A 12,280-nucleotide genomic window follows, 5' to 3' on the forward strand; every position below is an offset into this window, starting at 1 on the left:
CACCAGCACCGACCATCATCTTCCGCCAACACCCGTCATTTTCATCTGCTGGATTTATAAAAAAATTGCTCTCAAAATAGAAACCCATAAGATTGAACCATCTTTTGCTTCATGGTATTATTTCTATAGTTTTAAAACATCATCTAAGAACAATATAGAAGCTTGAGAGTCATGATAAAATGCTATAAATAAAATGCTGTACTTGCTNAGCAGTGTATCCTCTACCACCACCACCATGGCCTACCGTATTCCACCACTAGCGTTGGCCGCCATCGTCCACCACCAGCGCTGACCATTATCTTCCGCCAGCACCCGTCATTTTCATCTGTTGAATTTATAAAAAAATTGCTCTCAAAATAGAAACCCATAAGATTGAACCATCTTTTGCTTCATGGTATTATTTCTATAGCTTTAAAACATCATCTAAGAACAATATAAGGAGCTTGAGAGTCATGATAAAATGCTATAAATAAAATGTTGTACTTGTTAACATCTGTTGCTTATGTTGTGGTTTGACAATTGTTGGACTATTTCATTGCAAAATAGTTTATTTGTCAATTTATTTCTTTTTATTGCAGGTTGTGCTTTTTTGAACTTGGTCTTGGTGTTGTATCAAAGTTCCAAAGATGGAAGAGTGTAGTGAAAAAAATCCATACAACTCTTCTCATTTCAATGTTGTGGAGGTAATATTTTGTTGGTAATATCTTTTTATTCATTAATATGATTTTAAATTTTTTATGGTATTGTTCCTATCCTTTTTGTTGTATTATTATATTTTAATTATGACTATTATAATATCAATAAATTAGGATAATCATTTTGAAGAAATGGAAGATACAAGAAGTGCAGACGAGGAATGGGAGCCTAAGCCTGGAATGATTTTTGATTCGCTTGATAATCTTGTCCAACACTACAAAAGCTATGGGAATAAAATGGGTTTCGAAGTTATTATACGATCTTCAAAGAAAGGATATGATGGAGAGGTGACAAATGCGACACTAGCTTGTTCTTATATTGAGAAGTCGCGCAGTAACCCCATAAATGCTTTTAAAATGCATCCAGTGACAAAAACTGATTGTAAGGCTCGAATTGGTGCAGCTGTACATTCTGACGGCAAATGGAAAATATGTTCAATTGTGTTTGATCATAACCATGAACTCAGTAGTCTTACCAAAAGTAGATATTTCAGAAGCAATCAAATTATACAACCATACGTAAAAAGAAAGCTTGAAGTGAATGATAGGGCTGGGATTAGGCCAAATAAAAATTTCAATTCCATGTTAGTTGAAGCAGGTGACGCTGAGAATTTGCCTTTCCTACAGAAAGATTGTAGGAACTACATTGAAAAAGTTAGGAGGTTACGACTTGGTGTTGGAGATACTTATGCAATCCAAAAATATTTTTTGAAAATGCAAAATGAGAATTCTAATTTCTTCTACATAATGGATTTAGATGAAGAAGGTCGATTAAAGAATGTTTTATGGGAGAAGTGGGGCTGCATTTAAAGAGTTCGATGATGTTGTGACATTCGACACTACATATTTGACCAACAAGTATGATATGCCGTTTGGTTCTTTTGCTGGTGTTGATCATCATGGTCATTCGATACTGTTAGGTTGTGGGTTAATCTCCAACGAGGACACAAAGTCACAAAGACATTTGTATGGCTTTTTCAATCTTGGTTTGCATGTATGTTAAATTGCGCTCCTAAAGCAATAATCACTGATCAAGTTAAGGCAATGCAAAATGCAATGGAGATTGTATTCCCTGGTACACGACATAGATGGTGTTTGTGGCATATAATGAATAAATTGCCTGAAAAACTTAGAGGTTATAGTCAATATGAACAGATTAAGTTTTTTTTTTTTTTGCAAAATGCTGTATATGATTCATTGACATGTGAGGAGTTTGAAGAAAGTTGGAATAGGTTCATTGATAAATACAACCTTCACGATAATGATTGGTTGCTTGGATTGTACAATGGAAGACGACGTTGGGTGCCGACTTTTGTAAAAGATACTTTTGGGTAGGTATGTCTACTACTCAACGCAGTGAAAGTATGCATGCATTCTTTGATGGATATGTTAATTCAAAAACCACTTTAAAAAAGTTTGTAGAACAATATGAGAATGCATTGCGTGATAAAGTGGAAAAAGAAAGGGAGGCTGATTTTAAATCTTTCAAATCATTGATCCCTTGCATAACCACTTATGCTATGGAGAAACAATTCCAAGATGCATATACCACTGCAAAATTCAAAGAGTTTCAACAAGAGCTAGCTGCCAAGGCCTATTGTGATTTTTCTTCTTTCAAAGAGATTGGTTCCTATATGGAATCTATAATAAAAGAAAATGTTTTGGTTGGAGAGACTCACCATCGTGTTCCTTTTGTGGTTTGCTTTGATGAAGCAACTTGTGATGTTCGTTGTAATTGTCGATTGTTTGAGTTTAGAGGAATTTTATGTCGACATGCAATTGTGGTATTGATTCATAAGCAAATTTCTCATGTACCAGAAAAGTACGTTTTAAGATGTTGGAGGAAAAATATAAACAGACACCATACCAAGGTGAAGATAAGTTATAATAGTTAGAGCACCAATCTTGACAGACAACGATTTGATGAGTTGTCTAATTTATTCAGTGTTGTAGCAGATTTGACATCAAACAATGAGGATGATTGTAATATGGTGAAAGAAATGATCAATGATATGAAGAACAAATTGATGTCAAATAAAAGTGTCGGGATTGATAAAAGACCAAACATGTCAGGTAATAGTAGAATGATTTGTGAAGGTGGTGATGATACTTTGAAAGAAAGGAGTACTAATATTCTTACTCCACGGGCTGTTCGCAGCAAAGGTCGTCCCCCATTCAAAAGAAAACAATCAAAGGTTGAAAAAATTGTTCATAAAGTAAAAGGGAAGAAATTACAACAACAAGAAGTTGCTATGAGTTTGAATCCTGGTCTCACACTTGGATTTAATCAAGCAACTCAGGTATGTAATTCATTTATGTTTCTTTGTCTAAGTTGATGTTTAAATGTGAATTGTAGAAATGTATGCAGCCCAAGATTGTTATTTTAGAATAACATGTGGTTGAGTTCTTGTTGTATGTTGCACAGGGATCAAAAGAACTTGAGTTTCAAGAAGTTGGATGCTCATGTTCATTAGCTAAAGGGCAGCAGCTCCAGGTGCTTATGATTCTTTAGTTTTCTTATAAAAATCATGTATCAAAATGATTGTGTATGTATTTAACTGCTTGTGTGTGGTTTCATTGTTGCTTGCCATATTTTTGCTTCCTTAATGTGGTAGGTTAAGATTGGTTCCTGCATATGCTAGTGATGTGAATGAATTGCTCATGGATGGTGCATTGATAAATGATGCATGTCTTGGTTCGGGAGCACTAGAATTAACTTTCTAATATTGTATTAAGATGTTTATTAGCTGTAATTTTTTTTTTTTTTTTACCAGGTCTCCAACATTCAACATTAATTTCAGGGGGTTGGTGCAGGATTTTCTGGTGCTACAGCTTTGTTTTTGTTCTTTGCAGTATTGGAAATTTACAGATTTTTGGAGTTAGTGTAGTTTTTTGTGTGTTGGATCTGCTCTTGAGGTGTTCTAGTGCTACAGCTTTGTTTTTGTTCTTTGCAGTATTTGGGTATGTTGGTTGTTGTGTGATGGGTAGTGTTGGTGCATGGCCAAACAAAGGATTCTGGAGAGTTTTGTTTGGAGATGCAGCAATAGAAAACTACATTTTTGCAGTTTCTATAAGTAAGTTTGGAGCTGTGTAGTGCAGTGTTTTGTTAAGAAGATTGGCTGTTTGTGTAGTGTGTTCTGTAGTTGCAACTTCAATGCTGCATTTTGCTGGCTATTAGTGTAGTGTTTTTGGGGCATAATCTTTGTATAGATGATCTTGCAATCTTTTTGTGATATGTAAATACTAATCCATATTTGGAAGAAACAAAAAAAAAAAAAAAAAAAAAAAAAAATTCAATATGATATATACACACAATTTATTCATAATAACTTACTTTTTATTTTTTTTTGGGTAAACCCAATAATTTTATATAAGAATAAAAAAATTACAACATGGGAAAGGGGACTCCCCTTTAAAACCAAGAACCTTGGGCATTCCCAAGGGGCAAAACTACAAAAGATGCACAAGCTGGAAGGAAATCTCAAAAACAAAAAAGGTACAAACAACATGGACCACACAAGCTGTAACAAACACCCGAAGACTGCACACAGCACTAAAGGCAGAGAACAATTGCAGCAGCTTCAAAAATTGTACACACGCACAAGTTACACTAGTTGCAAAATCTCTTGGAAAGAGCAAACAAAAACTACAAAAACTGCTGCATCTTCAACCAAGCTATAGTACTCCCTCGGCAACAACACAATTACAGCATAATCCTCTAAAATACTGCATTACCCGCCACAAATCCTGTAACCAACAACCAAAAGCTACACAAACTGCAGAAAACTCCCAACAGCAAACACACACTGGACAGCCTATACAAACTGCAACAACCTTCTACAAATTGCACACACTGCATTACCCACCACAAATCCTGTAACCAACAACCAAAAGCCCCACAAACTGCAGAAAACTCCCATCAGCAAACACACATTGGACAGCCTATACAAACTGCAACAACCTTCTACAAATTGCACACACTGCATTACCCACCACAAATCCTGTAACCAACAACCAAAAGCCCCATAAACTGCAGAAAACTCCCATTAGCAAACACACTTTGGACAGCCTATACAAACTACAACAACCTTCTAGAAATTGCACACACTACAAAAAGCAACATCTCTCAAACCTGGACAAACTACCCAAAATGCATCAATCTCCTGGAACCTGCAGAAATTGCAAAAATGCAGTTTAGCTAGAGCTGGAGTTTAGACATCAACCAATCAAACAAGCAAACCATATATTAATATTGGCTTGTAAAAGCTAAAAGCAAAAAAGCTCCGCAAAATTCCTATTTTTTTTCCCTCTATTCTGAGACACTGAAAGGATTTGGGGCTGGTGGTAAAATGAATAATTATGTGGAGTATATGAAATAAATGCTTAATCATAACATGTAATAACATAATCAACAAATAAAAATAATCAGCGAGCTAACAAGCCAGAAGCTCATGGAAAATACAACCGTAATAGTATTGACTTATCAGTGCAGTTTTCCCTTCTAGAACTTCCAGTGTCTTAGACAAGGCATTATAGACAACCTCTTCTTCTGAAATGACAAAAGTTGCTTCTAAATCTGAATAAACCTGGAAACAAGTGTCCAGATACCGTTAAAAATGACTTCTCAGAACTAAAAAATTTCTATTGAAAATGAAAAAAAATGAGGATTCAAGAATCCAAATATACTTTTAATTTAACTAAGGAGTTTTAATGTTTACAGGAATTATTATAAAACTAATCTACGAGATTACAACTTCTTGTCAACAGTCAAACATTTCCACTACATTACCCAAATTTGCAATGGAAACCTAATCTAACATGGTCAAGGATCTCTCATCTACAAGAATTCTCTCTGTACATTAAAAACTCAGATACTTCACATATTTACAGACAGAAAGCTTCATAACTTTGGTACCATTGAGGAACTTTCCGGACAAGAATGTCACCATAAACATCACCCTGTCTCACATCCACAAACCGTTTACTTTTCAGCACCTGCAAAGTGGTTATATAAACAACATTATGGGTTCTGAATAACATTTTATGATTGAAACTTTAACATATTTGGGAAGGCTGGAGCTGGGACAAGTTTCTTTTTCAACAACAAAGGAAAAAATATAAAGCATTTAATTGAACATATGAAAACTTCGAGACATATTTCTAGACCAAATTTTCAAGTACTCCTAGAGGTCAACTTTCTCTTCATATCACATTTGTTATAAAGGGAGGACTTGAAGAATTTTGTTAACTTTTTAGAATAAAATCCTAAAACTGAAGAAGATTAAATTGAAGCAAAAAAGAATAGACCCTATAAGTCTTTCTATCAACAAAAGAAACAAGTTCCAAAAGAGATTTCCATCATGAATAACATGACAGAACATTGACTTATGGATCCTTTTTCTAAGAAAGAAACTTTAGTTAGTAACATACATATAGAAAAAAATAACAATAGTAAGAGCCCGTTTCGTAATAGGAAATTAGAAATTAAAAATTTTATTATCAAAATTTGAGATTGTGCTAGGTTGTAGATTTTGAAAACACGTTTTTAAGAATAAAAACAATGAAAATTCAAGAGGTGCACAAAAGCTGAATTGGTAACAGCCTCAAAATTAGAAATTCCAGAAACTACCACTTGAGGCTTCACCTTCTTCATAAGCTCCACCATCAAATCTAACTGAGGTGGTGCTTCAATTACTGTGAGTACATCAAATCTAACTGAGGCGAGGCATGGCGTGGTGGAAACTAGCGAGGTGAGTCATGGCGGCATCTGGCGAGGCGTGGAAACAACGATCACAGTTGGTTTGGCAAGACTCAGCAGCTTCTGGAGAGGCACGGAAACGACGGGAAGTCTCTAGTTTGTTGGCATTTGGTGAGGCATCGCGGCATCTAGCGACGCGTGGTGCGACAGCATTTGGCGAGACATGGAAAAGAAAATTCGGCTTTGGTTTGTCGGCATCACAGCGTGTAATGAATTTGGGATGGGATCTAAGAAATTTTTGGGAAATTTTGAGACATTGACTGTGAGATGAGAGGAAGAGAATGAGGGGATTTTCATTGCTGAATGAATTTGATTTAGGAGTCGATTCAGGAAGTGAAATTTAAAATATTATATTTATAGATATATATAATATATCTATTATTATATTATATATAATTTTTAGGAAAACTGATGTGGCAATTAAGTGATGTGGCAAGTGAGGTGTCATTTGCCACATCAGTTAGTACTTAGGGTTGTACATTCTCATTAGTGCAGATAGTAATGCTATCTACTAGAGTACAAAGTTAAATAATATTTTTCAAATAAAAATTTTACAATGATTGAGCACAATGCTAATATCAATTGATTAGAGAATTATTATATATTATACATATTCATTAATTATAACAATAAGATGTGTTGACCATAAAATCCATCATTCATAATGCAAGACATGTTGACTTAGGAAAAGTCATAAAAAAGACTAATAACCTTCAACAATTAGTCACAAAAGTTCCTAAAACATGCACTCATTTGTACAAAAGTATTTGATTTCAATGGAGCGAAAGTCAGCGTTAGCTCTCATTGGTGGTTTGGTAATCATCGGAGTTTTCCTCGATGTAGCAATCTGGTCATATGATATTATAATTTGGACAATCATGGGATTTCTGATAATCACCACTTTGGGAATTCTTATGCCTAAAAAATCAAGGATGACGTAAGCTTACATCAACGGAAACCAATCAGAGTTCAAAAAGACTTTGTGCCATTCAGGAGCTGCCATGTCGTCCAAAGTTAGAAAGGATACGGCTGTCATCAACTTGGCAGATTCAGGTTTGGTCTATGAGTGGATGAGAGCCGAACACCTGTCCAAGCCCTAGGAAACTTGAGGACATATCCTAAGTTATCAGCAATGGGATGCAAGGAAGGACTTGCACGACACCTGCCTACTTGCAGATTTGTAATCATTACCTTGAATTCCCCTACTATAAATAGAGGACTCCCCTTCTCATTTTCGGGATTCTGATAAGAAACCCACATTCTGATTGTAACCTTTATTTTTAGAGCAAAGATAACCTACGAGAAAGAGACTAACTTAATATTCTGTCTGAATAATCAGTCATTGTACCTCTGCTCACTGTTCGCTATGCACGACCTCTTGTAATATCTCATATATAAAAGAACAATGGATGTAGGATTTGCTTTAAGCATCCAAACCAATTTAAAAATCATCTCTTATCCATTATTCAGTCTTTGTACTAGATTTCTACAATCATTCACGTGTAATTTCTAAGACTTTCTTAGCACTTTGCACATGCGAGTCGTTGGTGTCAAAATCAAGCATCAACAATTTGGCGCTAGAATGAGGGTACGAGTTAGTATCCCCTCTTCATCAAGAATCTCTAATCAAAAGGACTGTGGTTTTGAAACCGAGTGAACTAGCCCCAACAACAATGAGATCCCCCGAGTACAAGATGACACTTCTTCCGAAGTACCTCCAATTCGTAGAGTACAGCGACAGATATTCCCTCAAGCTTGCAGCTCGACCAAGCTATGATGAGTTAGCTAGAAAGGTTCAACATACTCTCCAAACGGTTAGCCGAAGGCTAGATTGTTTGGATCAGGTTGTACCCCCCGATTCAGGCAAGGCGGTGCCATCGTCCAAGACATCTGTAGGTCACGTTAAAGCATGGAAATAGGTAAAAGCCTATGCCGTGTGCACTATAGTGTGTAAGGACAAGGGAAAGCAAGTGTCAGATAATGGGCCAAAGGGCTCAAAGGGACCAACAAATACTGGTCACGAAGTGGGTAGAATACTTGTGGCTTTGCGACTTGGCGGTATGTCGCATCATGAACCGTCCCACACCACATTGCATGGGCACCCCCATAAGAGCACAAGGCAGAGAGACTTCCATTATCACCGGAAGGATAGTGCTGACCATCACTGCAAGGAAAATGCCCACCATCTGTGGGTCGGTTCTGACTACCGTGGAGGTCAAGCTGGCTCTCCTAGCCATTTGATGTCTTTACATGGCTCCAACCAGCGTGTATCAAGGTATGTCAAAGGCTCCGGCCGAGGTGAGAAAGAGTCCGACCTGCGATTTTTCCTCAACCATAATCGTGAAGGTCGAACCCACATTACAGAAAGTGATCCCCAAGTAGCTCTGCTTCCTCAGATTGAGGAGTTACAATGAGCTATGGATCAGCTTAGAGCTCAGCAAAATAAGCACAGGCGCGTCGCTAAGGCGTCTCTTTTTTCTCCAACAGTGTTGATTGCTCCTCTCCTATCAAGGTTTAAAATGTCCGATATGCAAGCATTCGATGGGAATTCTGATCTGCAAGATCATCTTTTTGAGTTTAACGATCTCATGGAGTTTCATCAAGTTTCTGGCTTAGCTGAATTTCGCTGTTTAGCAGTGATCTCACTGCTTATGCCAAGCGCTCTCTTTTTTCTCCAGTAGTGTTGACTACTCCTCTCCTGTCAAGGTTTAAAATGCCTGATATGCGAGCATTCGATGGGAATTCTAATCTGCAGGATCATCTCTATGAGTTTAATGATTTATGGAGTTTCATCAAGTTTCTAGCTTGGCCAAATTTCGTTGTTTAGCAGTGACTCTCACTGCCTATGCTAAGCGCTAGTTTAGATTGCTTCCACCAGGATCTATTAACTCGTGGCAGCATATGAGTTTGTTATTTTTGAGACACTTCTAGGCTAATAGGAAGTTCTCAATGCCGTTGAGCTTTCTGAGCAACATACAATAGGAGAGGAATGAATCCCTCTAGTCCTATATTGATAGGTTCCATAAGGAGCTACATAAGGTGGCTAATACACTCAAAGAGTCAGTTCGAACTCTCATTATTGCAGGAGTTTGCTCGCAAACTGACCTGTGGAAGAAGCTGCAATCTGAGGACAATATTTCCCTCACTTGCTTCTACAATCTTACCGAAAACTACCTCTAAATCTAGAATTTTGTGGCTACTCTAAATCGCTACAACCCCTATCCTTCGACTAGTGCTCCTAACTGGGGGGAAAAAGACCGGGGGGAGAGTAGTAGAAGAGCCAATCGCAGATAGGCTAATAACGATCAGCAAAAGGGAAAGAAACAATGGTTTGAGCCTAAGAAATCTTATGCCCAGATTCCTCGTTGCGATCGTGACAAGAATCAGTATACTCTACTGAATGCATCGATATCAGCTATTTTGGATAAATCGGAAGAAGCTAATCTACTTGGAGAGCCAAAGCCCATGAATAATCCCCCTTTCGCAAGGAATAACAAAAAATATTACCATAATCATTAGGATAATGGGCACCATACCAATGAATGTCGAGCTCTTAAGTAAACAATTGAAGATCTCATTAAAAAGGAGCACTTCAAGGAGTATGTTGATGGTCCAACTCTCGTTCGGGATAAGAATCAAGGGGATAAGGAAAAGAAGCGTCGTGATCGCAAAGGTCTCCACCTTGCTAGGATCATATTTGGAGGACCACATCTCGTGGGGAATTCTCGAAGTGCTTAGGAAAAGTACACTCAAGAAGTTCCCCATGACCTCGTGAGTGTGAGGAACACGGCGTCGCTACCTACTAAGGTGTGCAGAGAAGAAAATATTACCTTCTCAGAGAAAGACGCGGTATGATTGCATCACCCTTATAAGGATGCACTCGTTATCGCACTTGAAATAAGTCGGTGTGAAGTCCACAGGATGTTAGTGGACAATGGTAGCATTGTGAAGATCCTATTTCAGCAAGCTTTTGAGGAAATGCAGCTGGACAAGGCAGATTTGAAGCCTGCCTCTATCCCCCTCTATGGTTTTACTAAGGATCATCTGATTTCCAAGGGAACGATTGTACTTCCTGTCACTTTAGGTGAAACCCACGAAATGACTAAGATGGTAGAGTTTTTGTGGTAAACTATCTGTCTGCTTTTAACGGCATTTTGGGACGACCTCTACTTTGAAACTTCAAAGTTGTCACCTCCATCTATCATACGAAAATGAAATTTCCCACTCCGATAGGGTGTGGGGAAGTCAAGGGGTCTCAGCGTGAATCTCGCGACTGCTATGTAAGAGTAGTGTAAATGGCATGCAAAGGGAAAAGGAAGCCAATGAGCATTCCTAATCAGGCTATGGCGATCAGCACAATCGAACCATAGCCAAGTCTAGTGGAAGACAGCATAGATCCTCGTATTGAAGAGAAGTATTCCCAGAGTGGGCTTGTTGAGACTCTATCTAAGGTATCAGTCGACCAGAATTAGCCAACTCAGGTATTAAGACTCGGTTCTCAGCCCTCAGCTCACTGCAAACCTAATGAGATTCTTCAGATAAAATATTGATGTTTTGTATAGACTCATGTTGACATGATCGGGATCAGCCCAAATGTAATATGTCATGCACTTAACATCGATAGTGCGATCAAGCCTGTTCGCTAGAAGAGAAGAGCCATCAACTCAGAGCGTTATGCTGCTTTTAAGGTTGAGATGGATAAACTCCTCTCAATCAGGTTTATTCGGGAGGCTCATTACCCGAGTTGGGTAGCCAATCTTGTTTTGGTAAAGAAACCCAACGAAAAATAGCGAACTTGCATTGATTTCACTGACCTTAATAAAGCCTGTCTGAAGGACAATTTCCCTTTGCCCAGAATTGATTAGCTCATTGATGCCACTTTCAGGCACGAGCTGTTAAGCTTCATGGATGCCTACTCAGGGTATAATTAGATCTTGATGTACATGTTTGATGAGGAGTATACCTCGTTCATTACAGATCGAGGGCTTTACTGTTATAAAGTCATACCCTCCAGTTTGGAAACCGCTAGGGCAACCTATCAATGTTTTGTTAACCGTATGTTTTCCAAGTAAATTAGAAAATCAATGGAAGTCTATGTTGATGACATGCTAGTTAAGTCGCATGTCACTTCAGATCACGTAGCCAATCTTGTGGAAATGTTCGACGTACTCCAAGGATATAAAATGAAACTTAATCCTATTAAGTGTTCATTTGGAGTATCCTCAGGAAAATTCCTAGGGTATATGGTTAACTATCGGAGAATTGAAGTTAACTCTGAAAAGATCCAAGCTCTCCTAGATATGAAAAGTCCCACCAATTGAAAGCAAGTTCAGAGCTTGAATGGGAGAATAGCGACTCTCAGTCGCTTCATATTAAGAGTAACAAATCGTTGCTTGCCATTCTTTAATACGCTTAGGGCTAACAAAAAGTTTGAATGGACTTCAAAATGTGAGCGAGCCTTTTAGAGTATAAAAGAGCATCTTAGAAAGTCACCTCTTCTATCCAAGCCTCTTCCCAAGGAAATCTTATTTCTCTACCTGTCCGTCTCTTAGTATGCAGTCAATGCAGCTCTCATTTGGGAAGAAGGCAAAGTTCAGTGGCTTGTATATTACTTGAGCAAACGACTATTAGACATCGAGACACGGTATCCAAAGATAGAATAATTAGCTTATGCCCTGCAAATCTCTTCCAGGAAGCTACAATCTTATTTCCATGCTTACACCATCCATGTTTTGACCAACTACCCACTCAAACAACTTCTTCAGAAGCCAAAGACTTCGGGTAAGTTGTTTAAGTGGGCTATGGAACTAAGTCAATTCAATCTGCA

The 12,280-nt window shown here is 37.9% G+C and overlaps 1 protein-coding gene across 1 annotated transcript; it reads left to right on the plus strand.

Moving 5' to 3' along the window:
• Positions 1-827: 827 nt before the first annotated feature.
• Positions 828-3,789, plus strand: LOC116105846 (protein FAR1-RELATED SEQUENCE 5-like). Its single transcript, XM_031392243.1, is given in 7 exon segments — positions 828-1,483; positions 1,485-1,641; positions 1,644-2,016; positions 2,019-2,517; positions 2,641-2,995; positions 3,121-3,189; positions 3,565-3,789. Coding segments are annotated over 7 exon segments (2,334 nt in total).
• The last annotated feature ends 8,491 nt before the right edge of the window (positions 3,790-12,280 follow it).

Source organism: Pistacia vera, unplaced genomic scaffold (genome assembly GCF_008641045.1).
Source record: "Pistacia vera cultivar Batoury unplaced genomic scaffold, PisVer_v2 Contig506, whole genome shotgun sequence".
NCBI classification, from domain to species: Eukaryota; Viridiplantae; Streptophyta; class Magnoliopsida; order Sapindales; family Anacardiaceae; genus Pistacia; species Pistacia vera.